The 18854-nt window shown below is 46.6% G+C and overlaps 1 protein-coding gene across 7 annotated transcripts; it reads right to left on the bottom strand.

Moving 5' to 3' along the window:
* Positions 1–7518: 7518 nt before the first annotated feature.
* Positions 7519–18186, bottom strand: LOC133901779 (ETHYLENE INSENSITIVE 3-like 3 protein). Of its 7 annotated transcripts, none has more exons than XR_009906770.1 (4): positions 17806–18186; positions 15725–17693; positions 8885–8956; positions 7519–7592 (listed from the first exon to the last, which is right to left on the bottom strand). XR_009906770.1 is itself a non-coding variant. In XM_062343267.1 (4 exons), exon 3 carries the CDS (start codon positions 17563–17565, stop codon positions 15730–15732), a length of 1836 nt encoding a protein of 611 aa, XP_062199251.1. In that variant the 5' UTR covers positions 17566–17693; positions 17806–17929; positions 18006–18186; the 3' UTR covers positions 15386–15644; positions 15725–15729. The 7 variants fall into 7 exon arrangements, 6 of the variants coding, with proteins under 6 accessions (XP_062199250.1, XP_062199251.1, XP_062199252.1 ...); XM_062343267.1 differs by lacking the exons at positions 7519–7592; positions 8885–8956 and adding an exon at positions 15386–15644 and having other exon boundaries at positions 17806–17929; positions 18006–18186; XM_062343268.1 differs by lacking the exons at positions 7519–7592; positions 8885–8956 and adding an exon at positions 15386–15644 and having other exon boundaries at positions 17806–17866; positions 18006–18186.
* Between the last annotated feature and the right edge of the window lie 668 nt (positions 18187–18854).

The raw sequence follows: 18854 nt of genomic DNA, 5'->3' as shown, positions 1-18854 counted from the left end.
CGGAGAATATTTTCGTTCACGGTGGCAGTTGCAGCCTTGCGGAGGAAAACATGCATCCTCTCAGAACTTTCTTCCCATTTTCACTTTCAGTGAAAGTCAAACCTAGTTCCGCAGTAACCAAATGTTTTTCAAGTCGGCCGTTCAGCGGACTGTGTTAAGTACTTGAAAAGTTAGTCAGAAAAGGCACCTAGTAAAGACACTGTGACAAGTAAAAAAAAAAAGCAGGACATGGTGACAATTTCTGTTGCTTGACCGATTTGCTAGCGGAACACGACAAGAACCGCCTGCCTGGCCATGGCCATGGCCATGGTCCTAAACTGAGCTGCCTGCACCTTATGCTCAGAGAGAGAGAGAGAGGGAGAGATTATTCGTTTAGTTTGTATGTGAATGCTTCTGTTCTGTTCTGTTGCTGCTCTCGAGGCACGTAAACCGCCCCAGCTCCCAAAATCATCAGTCTGTGGAATGAGCCGTTCCCACATTTACGTGGCCACATCCTCTGTTCTGCACCACTTCACTCCTGCACCAGATTGACCAGAAATTCCTTTACACGCAGAAATTCACGAGAATCTCACATAAATCGGCTCGATTGCTGTAGAAATCGAAGAGAATTTCTACGTTCCGCCTTTTCCCTGTCGTTTAACACCTGAGTCCGTCGGGAAAAAAAACTGAGAAGTTTAACCGTCATGGAATGCTACATGAGCTTGATAGATACAACCGAATGGAACTGTGCTTAAAGGATCTCCTGGCCAAGCATGGAGTTATGAGAACAACTTATGGGCGAGAGAAGGAATTCTGAAGAATTTAATGTATTTGCGTATGCATGATGACATCTTGACATTGGCGATCTCGAGATGCCGACTCCTGAGGTCCTCTGCAGCTATATTTAATCTTCGCCTGGTGTAGAGAATTGATCCTTTCAGTCGTTTGAATAGTTGCTGCTCATGTCAGCTGGAGCAAAAGTCTGTGTGGCCGCCACACACATGCTCCTGAACTTGCAACATGCGACCCGAATTAGAGAAGCCACGTCAAGAGCTCCATGATGCCAAGGAAACAGGTAATTCGTCAGCTTACTATAGAACAACGTATATCTATGGGGCACGAGAAAGTTCAAGCTCAGTGAGATAATCATTTTGTTCATGTCGTTTGATAGTCCCGAAAATTGTAATTGGAAAGATTTCAGTTCGTCTGACAAGTCATAATACATGCACACAGACGGATCGAAGAAAGAACTAAGCTATATATAGCATGCTCGTTTCTACTATAAAGTTGTCAGTTTAGCGAAAACAATGAGGATAAATGATTCAGTGAACAACGGAGCGGTTGAAGAAATTGAGCAGACTAGTCATGCCTCATGCGATATTTCTTAGGCTGACGTGAGAGATAAAAAGAAGTGTTGAAGCCTTAGCCCGAGTGCTCAGACCAAAATAAAAAGAAAAGAGGTTCTTGAAGAAGTCCAAATATAGCATTATTGCAACGCTTCACGGCGCTGGCAGCGCTCTTTGGTTGGGTGGTACTAGGGGACGCCGAGGTGCATTCTACCGAGATCCTTGCCGCCGATTGTTGTTAGCGTCTCCATGGCAGTGCTGTTCGGATGTCTGTGGTCGTCTCCTAACTCTTAATCGATGGATATTTCAAATATTCTTGTGTGAAATGTTTGTGGCCTCAATATGCAATCGCGACGTGACTCGGTGCGAGAGCTCATGCATGACGCAAGCCCTAACATCGTTAGCTTGCAAGAGACAAAGGTTGCTACCCTGACCACTAGGTTACTCCTCACCGCCCTTGGAGCGGAGTTCGATCAGCATGTCGCGCTGTTGACAATCGGGATGCGCGGAGGCATCCTGGTGGCATGGAGGGGGAGTGTGTGCTCCGTTGTATCCTCCCGGGTCTTTTTTCATGCCGGTCCAGTTTTTGGATGTCAATGGTCAACATCGGTGGCTCACGACTGTATATGGTCTACAGCTTGACGAGGATAAGATTCTTTTTTTTTTCAAGAGCTGCACGACATGCGGTTAGGTTGTAAGAGACCTTGGGCAGTGGCTAGTGACTTCAACATGATTTATAGGTCGACCGATAAAAACAACGCCAATGTCAACCGCGCCATGATAGGCCAATTTCGCAGATTCCTGGACAACACGAAGCTCTACGAGATTGCACTCCTGGGGAGATGGTTCACGTGGTCCAACGAGCGCTCTTCGCCAACGTTGGTTGACCTTGACAGGGTTTTCTACACAATGGAGTGGGAGCATCTCTTCCGAGACTGCCTTCTTTAGATTTCGGCTACGAGGATATCTGACCACTGCCCGCTAATCCTAGGTCTTAAGGATAATTTTGTCGCAAGGCCACGTTTCCACTTCGAGAGCTTTTGGTATGGGCTTTCAGGAGGTCATCGTCCAGTTGTGGTTGGCTCCGCTGGATGCCTGCTGCCCGTTGCAACGTCTGGCGTCCAAGATCGCGAACCTTAGCCGTAGCCTATAGGCCTGGAGTCACCGTGCAATCGGAAACGTTGGCACACAACTTTTTCAAGCGAGGAAGCTGCTCCATCGCTTTGACATTGCACAGGATAGACGCGACTTGTCTTGCTTGGAGACTTTGTTGCATCGTTGTTTGAAGAAACACTGTCTAGCTCTTGCATCTCTATAGCGCACCATTGCACGCTCTCGATCGTGCTTTGCGTGGTTGCAGGAGGGCGATGCAAACACCTTTTTCTTCCACCTGCATGCGAGGTTTCGTAAGCGGAAAAATTTTGTGGCCATGCTTAAGGTTGATGACCTGGTTCTGACCTCCCAGGAGGATAAAGAGCAGGCGGTCTGGGAGTTCTATCAGAGACTGATTGGTACACCACATCATCGGCAGTTTACTCTTAACCTGTCATCTTTCCACCCTGCAACTTTTGATCTCGAAGCGCTGGAGCTTCCATTCAGTGAGTTGGGGGTGTGGGAAACAATCAAAAGATTGTCACCGGACAAAGCTCCAGGTCCGGATGGGTTTACGACTGATTTTATAAATAATGTTGGTTAGTGATCAAGGAGGACATCATGGCGGTGCTCCATGGTCTGCACGAGGGAGATAAAAGGATGTTACACCTTCTGAATTCTGCGTTTTTGGTCTTGATTCCCAAGTCACCTGATGCCGAGCAGGTGAAGGATTTCGGGCCCATAAGTTTGGTGCACAGTTTTGCTAAGCTGGTTACCAAACTCTTGGCGAATCGGCTCGAGCCTACATTGCCCTCGATGGTCTCCATGAACCAAAGTGCTTTCATTAGAGGCCGCTGCATCCATGACAACTTCCTCCTCGTCCAACAGATGGCCAAGTTTTTACACAAGAAAAAGAAGTTGCGGATCCTGCTAAAGCTCGATATCACTAAGGCCTTCTATTCCATATATTGGCCTTTCCTGCTTGAGGTTCTTGCACACCTTGGTTTCGGTCCTAGATGGAGGAACATCCTGTGCAACCTTTTGGTGTCTTCGTCAACCCGTGTTCTCCTTTGCGGATGCCCGGGGGAGGTGATCATGCACCGCAGAGGGCTCTGCTAGGGCGACACATTGTCTCCTTTGTTGTTTATTTTGATCATGATCATGTTAAATGCTTTGTTTACTAGAGCTGGCCAGGAGGGCCTTCTACAACTACTGGCGAGCAGAGAGATTGAGCATCAGGTATCCATGTATACGGATGATGTGGTGATGTTTCTCTACCCAACAACCAGCAATCTATCTATCACCAAGGGCATCTTGCAGTCCTTTGGCGTCGCATTAGGGTTCAGTACCAACATACACAAAAAGTTCAGTCACCCTGATTCAATGTCCGGAGGTTAACCTACAACTGGTCCGACCTGAGCTGCCTTGCAAGGTGGCGACCTTTCCTTGCAAATATCTGGGAGTTCCTCTGTCGATCCATAAATTGACCAAGGCTGATCTCCAACCGATTGTTGATAAGCTAGATGATAAGCTACCGGACTGGAAGGCAGGGTTGTTGAACATAGCATGGAGGTCCGTCCTAGTTCGGTCAGTGCTCACGAAAATCCCAATTTATACTCTCTTGGCTTTGGATGTGCCGAAGTGGGTGATTCGTGCAATTGATAAGCGGAGATGGGGCTTAATTTGGAAGGGAAGACGCAAAGTGCAAGGAGGGCATTGTGCAGTTGCTTGGCAATAGGTGTGCCGCCCGTGGGACCTCAGCGGACTCGGTAGACATAATTTGGTGTTGCTTGGTTGGTTCCTCCGGATGAGATGGCTATGGTTGCAGAAATCTCACCCGAACCGGCCATGGGTGGGCCTCGGCTTGTCCAAGCATGCTAATGTTCATGCGCTCTTCACGATCTCGGTGGTCACCGTGGTGGGTGATGGAAGGTCCATGTTGTTCTGGTCCGACCGTTGGCTGCATGGTCGCTCGTTGGTGGAGTTGGCACCAATGTTGATGCCGTTCATGGCAAAGCGGGTGATCGCCAAATGAACTGTCCACGATGCTTTGCAAGATAGGTCCTGGATTCGCGACATTCGTGGTGGCCTGTCTGTGCCGACTTTGGTTGATTACCTGCGATTGTGGGATGCATTGGAGGGGATGCTTTCGTAGGAGGGGGGATCGGACTATCACCTGTGGACGCCGTCGGCTTCAGGCATGTTCTCGACGCGCTCTGCTTATCGCCGATTCTTCACGAGCGCCATTGTGTTCGAGCCAACCAAAGGAATCTAAAAGACCTAGGCGCCCCTTCGTGCCAAGTTCTTTATCTGGTTAGCCACCCTCAATAGATGTTGGACAACCGATCGCTTTGCACGTCGAGGCCTGCAGCACCCGCCGTGCTGCCCGTTCTGTGATCAAGCGGATGAGATTGTTCGTAAGGGCCTTAATTCTTTGGTGATCTTGATGGCTTGGTCTATTTGGAAGCTTCGTAACCATTGCATGTTCAATAGCGACCGACCTAGGGTGGCTAGGCTACTACGAGAGATCTTCGAGGAGGCTAGACTTTAGGGAGCGGCAGGGGCGAAGGAGTTGCGTACTTTGTTGCTTTGAGGGTTGCGGTCAGGGTAGTTCTTTTTGATTCAGGCGCGAATGTAACAACCTGCAAATGGCATGACTTTGTAATTGAACGGTTCTTGATCTTAATTAAATGATACATAACTCTCCTGCATGTTCGAGAAAAAAAAATATTATTGCAACTGCCAAGCGACTCACCCCTATAGGAGCGGAGATGCTCTTTTGTCACCGGAGGTGAAAAGGTTCTACACTTCTACTCCTCTGGTCTCTTCTACATCCTTGGGTCAACCTGTTTCCTGAAAGGAAAAGAGACATGCATGTAACTACGGCTGCCGACGCAACCCAGTACAGTACAACATTTCCTGTAGTAGAAGTCAAACGGTTACATGACATCCCGTTTCACAGCTCGATGTATTCTGCTCTTCTCTGGTCCAGTCTTTCTGAATACTGAATTTCTGATCGCTTGAGGCTCCAGCGCGTCGCAGACCTGCCATGCATGTGACAGAATCGCTGCAAAAGAATTAGGATTAGAGGACCCCACAAATGTTGGCTCCTGCCATTTTGTGCACAAGAGAGCAGCAGTCCAACAACTCCCGGACCAAGAGATATGATGAATATTGTATCTTTAACACAAAGGAACATAGCAAAAGGAACAAAGCAAAAAAAAACAAACCAGACTGATTGCAAATCACAAAAAAGGACAGCAGAAAAACTCGTATCAAACAAACCCAGAGCTCCATGGTGAGATGCATGTGTTAAGATATGAGAAGCTGCTGAATTATACATTTAACTTACTGATTTATAAATTGTGAAAAAGATATATTGTTTGCCAGACACACATCTCATAGCAATGACTGCTGTAACAATGCCAAAGAATAAATTTTCTTTTACCTTTCCTGAAAGTAAGCATAACAGACATAATGCCTCGTATCTCTGTCTCAATACTTCATCAGTTGGAATTTTAAAAAGAGTAACAATCAGTCAAGCGTTGCTTTGATCTCTACCTTTATTATTGAGCAACAGCATGTCAACTTAGTAACTGCACAATGGTAACACAGAAAATCAAGTATTCTGAAAGTCAAAATGCCATAATCTCGTAAGAGACCTTTTACACTTAAAGCTGCGACGACTGTAAAAGTACAGTAGCAAAGCAAACAACACGTTCCTTTTATTAACTTGACAACACAGCATAACAAGTGCCACAGTAGCAGGCTGCTATATGTCCTAGCATTTACAAATATTTATCACAATCATTTCGACTTCAAACACCTACTCCAAACTTAAGTGCCCTTATTTTATTCTAATGTCGCAATCGAAGTTGTTAACGTTGTCTGCTTATGTTTGGACTAATGGATATCAAAACTGAAGAAACACCTATCTGGTCTGACCCAGTGGTTATTATTGGATTAGGTGCATGCACCCCCAAAAAATCAAGACTTTATGGAAGCAGCACAGATAATTTCAAATGTTCATCTACAATATATAAGAAACATTCAATAGGTAACATCCGACTAGCAGTTGGGACTATACAGTCATAGAGGAAACTTGGCAGTGTAGCCAAAGTGCCAAACTGACACCCAGGATTGTATGTTGCGTCCGTTTTTAGCCCTACAAAATTAAGATGCCATTGATACTTTGTCCATAACTAATGCCATAACGCTTGCTTATGGTAGCTTCATTTATCACTATTGGGGTCGTCCATAGTTACTGATTTGTTACTTAAGTTAAACTAGAGTGGATTAATGGATCGATTTATACAGATCCCTAATATTTGCTCCACGACTGTCAATCAGTTTCCCTAAGGACAGCAGACGATGTGAACGTGTTGCCAATTTTTCATTAGTCATCAAGTTCAGTGCACCCCTTAAGCTTTCGTAAACACCATAACTTGTTAGCAAACGTTTGTGCTATGCCCGTTGATCTGCACTCTGCAGGACAGAATATGACAGAAATTTAAGTATGCCCAAAATAACACTAACAAACAAAGTGACCTTAACTCTACTTTAGGCTGAACAGCTGGGGTCCATAACCTACGGCCCACAAGTCTGGCAGTGCAAACAGATAAGTATCATAGCTCTGTCAGTGAGACCAGTGGCCAGGAAACTTACAGATAGAGCTTCAGATAAGAACACCCAAGCATTGAAGGAGGCTACAACTCATATCACACGAGGAAACCAAGATACATTGTTCCTCAGAAAGGAAAAACACCACTGGAACTAACCATCTCCGTTTCCTTTAGGAATATATTAATGTATAATTGAGACGAGTCATGAGGCAGGCACACAACTCACGTAAATTAGCGTGATGATGTCAAGATAATCAATGTAAGACCCCGGATCTCTTATGCCTCCTGTATCAGTCATTAGGTCAAATAACTGATATATATATATAGTACAACAATTGTGATATCACAGTCATACTTTGTATATAAAGGTATTAAGGTTACAAGTACAAAAGGTCTTAAAATATTATTGTATATTACAAACCTGACCTAACAGCCATCAAAAATACATGGGATCATCTACCCAAAGCCACAGGTAGTTAAGATGCGAACATGACTACTAATTTATTCCTCATCCACGTCTTTGTCCCTAGCGAAGTCGGCATATGCTTCTCATCTGAATGATAGCAAGAATGAGTACGGAAGGTACTTAATAAGTTCTATACTATATCAAAGTGTTGATAAATGCATAAAGGATAATTCAATGATAAGTCTTTACGGGTTTAGTTTTAAACACAAAATAGTTTTATGCATGTATCCAGTCATATTCTCTACTATTAACCTTGAAAATAGTGTACACTAGATAACAAGGTATATATGAGGGTTTTCAGTTCTAGAAGGAGCTACACCCCGCTCCGCAGTCCTTGTCACTGTATCTGGTGTACCTCTAATACCACACAACTCCTAGTGGATTGAAACAATAATCTCATTACATGGACATCTAGTCCACACACTCACTCGTCAAGGATACACACACACTCCTTGAGTCTAATCAAGTGAGGTCATTACTTTGTATGTCCATAACCGTGGATATAGCTATTCGAATAGATTTACATTCTGCAAAGGTTGTACACTGTACCCATACGATATGTTCAATCTCTAACCATTGCAAGCGAAGGAACGAACTATACCAAGGCACCTCAATCACATTTTCTTGTCGGGTTTTTCTACGAGACATGCCAAGTATTAGAGTCCTCGTGCATGATGCCAGATCTCAGGCTTTTGCCAAACCTCACAATTAAGCAGAGGGCCAATAAGCCACTTGCATCCTCGTTGCTCTCAACCTACTAGTATAATGTCTAGCTCGATTGGGAGAAGAAAAGTCAAGTCCTGCCCATTCAGGAAGTATGGTTGCACTTGGTGGCTTAGCATGACGGAGCAATGATCCAGTGCTTATACGGTCAGGGAAGACATCTATAGTTAGCAATGAATACTACGAAGGTAACTCAAACCCTCAAGAGTATCCTCGGCCGAAGGACTACTACACTTGCTCCTGCTAAAACAGTTTTCACCCATTTTACACACCACCTACCATATCCCGTACGGCATTAAGGATTCCACAATTACCAAAGATTCACGGCTTATGAGTTGGATTGATTTAAACAGTGAAGCGACATCTCTGAAGAGATGTATTCTACTAGCGACATCTCCGAAGAGAATGTATTCCATCATAAGCATACTAGATATCATAGTGTTGTCTAGCGTTAATATAGATAACGACAGATATATCCTAGGGTGATATATGTTTTGGATAAGACAGTAAGGCATGTCAACTGTTTGATAGGATTTAACTACTGCAGTAGTTGAAATAGCGTAATACATAGCACATGCTATAATAAGTCATGTTTTCAGTTGATCAATTAGATTATTGCAAAACATAGGCTCAATGATCAAAGAGATAGGACTTGCCTTCTCCGAAGTCTTCTTCTAAACCTTGATCGAAGTCAGGGTACCCCGGGTTCTCCGCAAAGTCTTCTGGTTCTGCAAACATGATTACGATCAACAACGATCTATACTAGAGAAGAACAAATAACACTAAATATAATATCAAACGAGCCCTAATGGATATCACACTGTGATAGAGAGATAGATCTCAATTTTACATGACTTTACGTGAAAAAATCGTCAAAATCGGAGTCAGAACGAAGAAGCTACGACTCCCGAAAGATTTGATAAAAAATTAAATCGAGAAATTATAAAACAGTATTGTTCATAGGTGGGGCCGCAGGTGGGACCACTGGATGGTACTATGGGGCCCAGTGAACAGTACCCCCTTGGTGGGCCAGCTGTACAGTACTCAAATTGGGCTGTATTGAGCCTTAGCTTAGGTTGCACAGTAGTCGGCCCACTAGAGTTAGGCCGACTGGCGTTACGGGCTACAAAAGCTGGGTCGGTCCACTAGGGCATGACCCCTAGCTGCTGGGCTGGCTTAGCAGGCCAACAATGAGCGGGCCTAGCCATGACCTGCTCGGCCAGGCTACGCAGGTGAGGCCGGGGCCCAGCCATGCTCCTATGTGCGCGCGGGCTCACTGGCAAGGCGGAGCGGTGACAAGCAAGGGCGACGCAGCCGCACCGGAGAGCTCACCGGCATTACGTTAGGGCTGTTGCTCGAGTCAAAGGTGTTGGGGTCGGTGATCTGTGCGGGCACGTGGATCCATTTTGGGGGTCGACAATGGCAAGCGGCCACCGAAGCGGGTCCAGTCGACGGCCGAAGACGACCATGGTGGCAACGGCTCGGTCATCGGCGGAGGAGGGGAAAGGGAGGAGGAATCGGACGGCTAAGGGTTGCTACAGGTGTGGGATGACAATTGGTCTGCCCCCCGTTGGGTTTTGAGGGAATAGACCCAACTTGAAACCCGATTCGTCAAACCCGACCCAACCCTGAACTCAATACCAGGCGCAAACTCAGCCCACCCCTGGCCTCGACGGGGACCCAAAACCAGACGGGGCAACCCGAAACCCGATCAGTTCGTCTTCCCCGCGCGACGGCGCAGGTCCCTCCCCGTCGATCTGTCTCCCTCCCTCGCCACACCCTCACGCCTCCCGCACCGTCGCCCTCCCTCGCCGCACCTTAGCCCTCCTGCACTGCTCCCTCACCGCGCTTCCCGCTTTGACGGTCACGGCACGAAGGCCAGCCGGAGCACATCCGCTTCAATGGCCACGACACGAAGGCAACTCAACAGCGTGATGGCTGAAGACATCTCAACGCCGGCACAAGAGCTCGATGGCTGGCACCCACTGTGGAGTCCACAATCGCAGATCAACAGGCGGGGGGGGGGGGTTGGGGTGGGGGACAACATACCACATTACCTTGAGTGGGAGGGGAGGTGACAGAGGAGCCGAGGAGGAGGACGACGCCTCTAGATCTGCCACCATGGCTACGCTGCCTCCAAATCCGCCGTCGTGGAGGTGGAGGAGCCGAGGAGGTGGTCACGCCGTGGAGGTGGAGGAGCCAAGGTCGCATCATGGGAAGATTCGCCGCTTCATGGTGCCGGTGACGAGGAGCTGAGGAAGTGGAGAAGGGGAAGGAGGAGCCCAGGGATTGAGAGAAGGGGGTGACTTCTTCTCCCCGATCAACTTCTTCTCCCTAGTCACTTCGATCTAGCTTCCGTCACCTTCGCTCTCCACCTGCGCCACCGGACTCGACGCGCTCGACCCCGGGCTATTGCCAGCCAGCCCCGTCTGACCTCCCCCTGGCTAGCCCCTCCATCTCGGCGCCCTTTCTCTCACTCTCTGCCCTCTCACCGCATCAGCGCATCTGGTGTGGACTATGGACCATGTGGAGGCGTGAAGTGGGGGTGACCGAGTGAAGAGACTAGAGGAGGTGGGGATGGGCTGGGTCGTGGGGGGTTTAGGTGGGCCGAGGGATTTCGGGGAACGTGGGGCACCCGCAGGTGCAAAGCCACCCCAGCCCTGACCCGACAACCCTACGGGGCCGATTTTCTACCCAAACCTACCCCCGTCGAGTCTGAAACCCGCAGGGACCCAACCCAACAGCGGAAATTTCCATCCCTATACAGGTGCTGTGCGACGCGTGGAGTCTAGCCAGGGGGTTTAGGGGCCAATGGCCTGGCCATGGCCCGACCGGCAGCGTGCGGTTGAGACATGACGGCGTGCATCACCGCGGAGAGGTGCGCCGCCGTCAGATCGAAGGAAAAGCTAAACACGCAAAAGAAAAGGGAGGGCGAGGGAAAACTCACTGCATGTTGGTCTTGCTGGAAGGAGTGCTGTAGTAGCGGCTCAACATGCGACCGGTTCCGGTGGTGGCCGGAGACGGGAAAGAAGGTGGCACAAGCTCCAACCTGGTGGGGGAAGACACACCAATTCAGTCAGGGATGTCGTGCGCGACTTCCTCGCTCCATGTAGCTCAGGCTCGCCGATTCGTGCTTGGGCTCGCCGGATTTTGGTGCGACAGCGAGGTGGGGAAAAAGGGAAACAAAGAGAAATGAAGGTTGGTGCTCCATTTATAGTTGAAGCAGGAAAGAGAGAAGCCGAGAGGCGCGACATCGCACTATCCTTGGTGAGCAGGATGGTGACGAGGCGACGCCCACCTTAAACCACACGGCATGACCGCTCTACGCCGGCCATGCACGTGTGGCGAGCAACAAAGTCGCGAGGTGTCAGGCAGCTCGGGCTATGTGTGAGGGAGCTGAGGGAGGGGGGAGAGAGAGAGAGAGAGAGCGAGAGCATGGATGCGGCTAGGAAGTCGTCGACGTCTTAATGGTGCCGGTTGCGATGGTGTCGTGCGAGAGGAGGGAGAAGGCGGAGGCAAGCACGCATTGGGCTGGTGTGTCGGCCAGCGGCGCATGGTTGCTGGGCCAGCTCAAGTACGACAGCCTGCGCACAGGGGAGCGATGAGCTGGCCAGCTAGGCTGCGCAACAGGCTGCACAGGAGGAAAGAAAAGGAGGCGGCCCGAGAGGAGAGAAAAAGATTTGAAATTGTTTGAGGGCAATTTCAAATGGATTTATTTGTATTTGGTTTGAATTTGGATTTGAAATTGTTGATGGTGAGCAAATCTGCACTAGTCATGAGGATAAGGCGGCAGTTATTGATGGTTTGTTTGAAAATCTGCTGGGTAACTGTGCTGACAGGGAGTACACTATCAATTTATCGGAGTTAGAAATCAATGCTCATGATTTTGCTGATCTCGAGCTCCCATTTAGTGAGGCTAAAGTGTGGAACACAATTAAAATTTTACCTTCAGACAAAGCTCCCGGGCCAGACGGCTTCACGGGACGATTTTATAAAGCTTGCTGGCCCATCATAAGGGATGATATTATGGCGGCAGTTTCAGCAGTTTGGAACAGGAAGTTTCTGAATTTTGACATTCTCAATTCAGCCTATATCACTCTCCTTCCTAAGAAGAATGGTGCTGATCAGCCTAAAGATTTCCGACCCATAAGCCTGGTTCACAGCTTCGCCAAATTATTCACTAAAATGTTGGCTAATCGCCTCGCTGGTCGTTTACAACAAATGGTCTCTCTTATTCAAAGCGCCTTCATAAAAGGGCGATTCATTCAGGATAACTTCATGATGGTTCAGCAAACAGCAAGGCTCCTTCATTAACAAAAGCAGCCTCGGATTCTTCTCAAACTAGATATTTCAAAGGCCTTTGATTCTGTGTCTTGGCCTTTCCTTCTGGAGGTATTGCAGCAGCGTGGTTTCGAGCAAGTTTGGAGAGATATCATCAGTGGGCTGCTCTCCTCGTCATCAACCCAAGTTCTTTTAAATGGGGTGCCTGGGGATCATATTCATCATCGGCGAGAATTACGACAAGGTGACTCCCTCTCCCCCATGCTCTTTATCTTGGTAATGGATGTGTTGGGGCATATGATTAATAAAGCCACCAGTGAAGGTTTGTTGCTGCCACTGTCAACTCGTGGATTTCAGAACCACATTTCTATTTATGCTGATGACGTGGCTCTCTTTCTCCGCTCGGAGGCTGGGGATATCTCTACAACCGTGGATATTCTTAATTTGTTTGGAGAGGCATCTGGGCTCAAGACAAATCTGCAGAAAAGTAATGTGCTCCCGATCAGGTGTGGTGATCCGAAGATTGCTACCATACAGAACCTGTTGCCCTGTCCACTCTCAGAATTCCCATGCAAATACTTGGGTGTGCCCCTATCCCTAAGGAAACTAACCAAACAACAGGCGCAGCCCATTATTGACCGCATTGCAGATAAATTGCCCGGCTGGAAGGCAGACTTAATGACTAGGGCTGGAAGACGGGTACTAGTTCAATTTGTTCTCACTGGGATGCTCATTTATTTGGCTATGGCCGTTGATTTTCCTCCATGGGCTATCAAAGCGGTGGACAGAATTCGGCGCGGTTTTCTTTGGAGAGGTCGCAAAGAGGCGAAAGGTGGTCATTGTCTTGTGGCCTGGGTCAAAGTTTGCCGACCACCGGAGCTTGGGGGTCTGGGAATTTCAGATCTTAAGTCCCTTGGCTGGTCTCTGCGCATGAGATGGGTTTGGCTGCAGAAAACAGAGCCTCATCGCCCTTGGGCTACTCTCCCATTCCATGTGCCTGAGCAAGTGAAAGCTTTCTTCTCTGTAGCAGTGAATTCTTTAGTTGGAAATGGTACAAATACTCTTTTCTGGACAGATCGGTGGCTTCATGGGCAATGCATTGCAGACCTTGCCCCTAGCCTTTTCGCGGCTATTCCTAAAAGGAGGGTTAAGCGACGCACTGTCCGGGACGCCCTCAATAACCGGGCTTGGATTTCGGACATTCAGGGAGCCCTTACAGTTGGTGTGATTGCAGATTATCTCCAGTTATGGGATCTATTGATGGATTTTCAGCTGCAGCCGGAGGTTGAGGATAAACACTTATGGAGGCTCTCCTCCAATGGACAATATTCGGCTAAGTCGGCATATGAAGGATTCTTTTTGGGTTCTACTCTTTTCGGACCATGGGAAAGGATTTGGAAATCTTGGGCACCGCCCAATTGTCGCTTCTTTGTGTGGCTGGTCGCGCACAATAAGTGCTGGACGGCTGATCGTCTAGCACGTCGGGGGCTACCTCATCCGAAGTATTGTCCTCTTTGTGACCAAGAAAAGGAGACTATCGATCATCTCCTTGTCCATTGCGTGTTCGCAAGAGAATTTTGGTTCATTTTGTTCAGACAGGTCGGTCTTCAATCTTTGTCCCCTCAGCCTACCGAAATATCCTTCCATGCTTGGTGGGAGAAAGCTAGCAGCAGCACCGATGATGAGATGATGAGGCAAGGAATTAATTCACTCATTATACTCGGAGCCTGGACTATATGGAACCATCGCAATGGGTGTGTTTTCGATGGAGCAGCTCCAAACTTAGTTGGGGCTTTGATCATAGCAGGCGAGGAGCGCCGCTTATGGTCTATGGCTGGTGCTCGAGGGCTTTCATTCTTGACTGCCCTCCTTCCCGGTAGTTAGATTGTCTACCTTAGTTTGGTCGCCTTTGTGGTCACGGGCGCGATTGTAATCCTGGAAACTGTTAAGGAGTGAGTGCGTGTGTGTGTTCTGTGTATGTGTGGTGTTTGTGGGGTTGTTTGGGCTCTTGCCCTTTTCTCTTCTTATATAATGAGGCGCAGCTCTCCTGTGTTCTCGAAAAAAAAAATGGATTTGGTTTGACATAAATTTAATTAAGAGTATTTGAATTAGTAATTTGGATGAGAAGCTCTAAGATTTAGAAGATGATTTGAATTCAACAAACATGAATTCAATTTGAATTTGAGCTGAAAAGAAACTAAGAAAAGATTTGAATTTAAGAGACATTCAATTTCAAATCTCCACTCAAATATCCAAAAAGCAAATAAACAAAAATGCAAATGATTCACTTTAATGCAAGGATTAATATTGAATTTAATTTGGTGCTCTTTTGGAATACTTAGCCAATTAATATATTAGAATTTTTTTAAATTAGAGTGAAATTTGCTATATTCCATATAGCTAAAACTCGGGATATTACCATCAACATAAAGTAAAGTTCATGAGTGTGGCACGAGAGATTGACTGGCTGATCAAAAGAAACAACATACATATTTTCAGGGCTATCTCGGCAATATCGCGGATTTGACAGTGCCAAATAGCAGGAGAGGATAGCTAGTAGCCTAGTAACACTTACACTTTAGTTATAACCACCATTATATTATTTCTGAACTTTTTTGTGCGATGGTTGTTATTTCATTTTTTTCTTTTACAGTGTAATAATAACAGTTTTACACCGTGTAATTACAATCAGCAAATGACATTAGCAATGTACTTTGTTATGATACAACAGTCTTTGTTCACTAAATTGAAATCAAACACAGGAAAAGAAAAGATATAGAGAGGGATGCCTCAACAGAAAAAATTTCATTTCTTCATTGCATATACAATGTTGGATTCTTGATGTTTGTGTAGAGGGCAAAAGGCAATTTTGAACAAGCAGCATAACATTCATATCTCACAGATTAAAAAATTACAATTTTTTTTGTCCTTTCTTCAATAGATATTATTTCCAAAGATATCATATTTAAAACTTAGACCATGTTCACCTTTCACATGTACAGTTCTGTCATACATTTACAAAAAATGACAAGATTGGCGACAAAATGAGAAGTTTAGCCTTCCATATTCAAGTTAGGATGGCGATTCTGGTGGATAAAATGTACAAAAAACAATCACGAGCAACCTCATCCTAACCTGAAAATGAAATGGAAAAAATAAAACTAAATGATCAAACAGAAAGAAACAGCAAGGAAATGGATATGTAATGAATTTACCTATGTCATGTCCCCAAGTATTCCATTAAATCGTCATCATGCAGTAGCAAATCGTCAATATCTGGTATCGGACTACTGATACTGATGTAGTCTAAAGGCAATCCCTCAAAGGAACTGCCAACAAACTTATCTTGTTCACCATAGAAAGGAAAATCTATGAGTGGCTGCATGTCCCCAGGAACAGAAGTTGAATTTCCACAGCCTATTATATGATCACCATACGGACTGTTGTCAGCAGGTGCCCTGATACCCGTAGGAACCACATGATGATCCATCATAGATAGTGGTAGTGAATTTTTCGGGGGTAAATTCTGATAACCGCTGGGTAAATTATTTAAGCCAGGATTAGCACCCACTAGAAAAGCATTTCCAGATCTTGACCTGGCGCTATCACTATTTTGATAAGGTAAAGGCTGGCCTCCCATGTATATGCTTACAGGAGTAGCATTTGCAGCTTGGGCACTATCGAGGTTATTAACCCCAGCACCAGGAAGATGGACCTGTACTTGAGCATCTCCTCTGTGCTGAAAAGCTTCACTTGTATTTGCCCCATGGTTGAAGCTGGCAATCTGATTAGCCATGCCTGGGATTTCAACTTGATCCAGTCGGTTCATATCAGGAATCAAATTTCTTGAATTTTCTGATGCATCATCAATTCTTTGTACCTCAGGCTCAATAACAGTGGAACTGAAACGTGCTCTTTTTCTCTTTGATGTTTCTTTTGTTCTTGCCTTATTAGGAACAATCTGATTAGGGCGTTTATTGTAAGTGCTTTCCCTCCCCCTTTTCGGGACATGCTCCTCAGCAGATTGTGCAACAGGAGACAGATCTTGTTCATCATCTTTAGATGATGTAGAAAGAGAAGCATCCTCAAAACCATCAACATCATACTCATTACTGCTGCTGTGTGTCTCCCTATTTCTTTCACCCACACTGTGGTGAGTAATCTCTGATACACCATTGTCTGTTCTGTGAACAAGCCTTTCTTCTCTCTGCAGAACTCCCAGCCAAATCAGGCTCTCTTCTGCAGTCATTTTACTCTGCAAGCATTTTGATTTCCGTACATGATTTCTGATCTTATCAAAGTTGGGAGACATGTGCTTGATCACACCTGTCAGCACACCAACCTTCCAAACCTTCTTAAGATCATGTGGTTTTTTGTAAGGAGGGATTTGACCGCTAGGACGGCCCAAGGCAATCCACCAATCCTCATTCCCTGAAGGCCACCATGGGGGCGGAGTGCCCTTCTCCAATGGGTACTTGCGCTGCGGTGGGCTACAGTGCTGCATCAATGATGAAAGTAGCGATCCCAGAGTGGCATCTTGGAGATCCATCAAGCTGCGCTGGTTCTTAATTCCACCACTGTGGGTATCAGCAGCCACCAAGTTCTCAGACTCGTACTTCGCGATTGCCGCCGGCCCATTCTTATCAAACTTCACCTTCTCCTTCCACCAAGCTCTGATATTATCCGAAGCGCCACTGACAGGCTTCCCCTTGTCTGGGATGATCCCATACACGAACCCATGCGCATTGCACACCTCCATCAGCTTGAGCATGTACTTGAGGATCCCGTCCTGCGCCCTCGACATCTTCTTGCGCAGGGCCTGGTCAGATATCGGCTTCGGCCTAGACTTCTCCAGTTCAGCCTGCTGCAGAACGAGCCTCAGTTGCCTCTCCTTGATCCTCCTGAGCCTGACCCTGTCTTTCCACATTCGCCGTGCCAGCTCCTCGGGCTCGATCTCCTCGTCACTGACATCGTTCTCGGTGAGGTTCTGGATGCCCTCGACCTCAAAATCCGATGAGTCGCCCAACTGCGTCGCAAACATAGCAAGCTCCTCCATTACAGCCACCACTTCGATGATCCCAATCACATCAAACCACCCAAGCTCCAGTGGCTAGCTTCTCTGCGCCATTCAACAGACGATCACAGCAACCTGTATCTGTCGACCCAAAACGAGGCCCTAGCAATCTAAAAAAAAATTACAGTCAGTACAAGCAAAATACAATTCGACGGAAATGTCAGCATTCCAATTCTATCCAGTCCGCCACTCGTTTGCTAATTTTGCATCAGGAATCCGTACCTTACACGAGACCCCGCTGTCGCGCTTGGGAGAAGAGACCTATGCGAATCAGACACCAACCCTGAAACGGCGACACGAGTCGCGAGGATACGATTATGCGCAAAAATCCATCCATCCGCCCCCGCTGATTCGCGGACACACGGGGTAGTAAGAACCCTAATCAGAGAAGCAATCACTAATAAGGGGAGGTTAGTGAGTACTTGCTCGACGATTTGATCTCGCTCGGACGAACGGGGATTTGCTCGAGCGATGGAGACGAGGAGAAGATTCGCCTTTCCTCTGGTTTTTTTATTCGGGAACGGATTGGGAAGCGGAAAAAAAGAAAGGAAGCAGGAATGGCCAGTGCCAACACGAGGCCTCCACTTGTGAATTTCGGAGGATCATCTGCTCTGGCTCTCTCTGTGGACGATCTGTGGCCTTCCGGGGCAGCTGCCAAACAGTTGGGCTCTAAAAGTTGCCTACGTAGTGAAGGCGATGTGCACCATAAAAACCAAAAGGTCTCCGACTCTAGATTACATTTAAGATTAAGATGAGAAGGTCTTAACTTGCCTTGATACTCATTCTGCATTATCATTGCGCCAGTCGGTATTGTCATCCGATATATCTGTAGTGAATGATTTGTGAGTCTCGCTTGTTGATTGTGTGGATTTGCTTAGTATTGCTAGCCACACAATTCTATGCATCGAGTAACCAAAATGCCTAATCAAGTTTGATTTATAGTTCTATGCATCGGATAACCAATCTCAAGTTGTATCAACTGTCTATATCCTCTAGACTTAGACCATTTCTCTTACATATGGTGTTGTCATCATTGGAACAAGGAGCAGAGGGCGGGGGATGAGTTAATGATATCAAGTATCTTACTATAGGGTATAGAGTATATATGTATAAAGAGTATATTATATATAGATAAGGTATATCGTATGTATGCTTAACAACTATGGATATTACGAAACTGGATTTGTTGTACTTGACACTCCTGAAGATTTAGTACGCATATACTAGGAGGGTCTCAAATGTTTCGATTAGTTATCCAACTCGAGAACAAC

Source organism: Phragmites australis, chromosome 20, assembly GCF_958298935.1.
Source record: "Phragmites australis chromosome 20, lpPhrAust1.1, whole genome shotgun sequence".
Taxonomy (NCBI): Eukaryota; Viridiplantae; Streptophyta; class Magnoliopsida; order Poales; family Poaceae; genus Phragmites; species Phragmites australis.
This window is presented reverse-complemented; position numbering and strand designations above follow the sequence as displayed.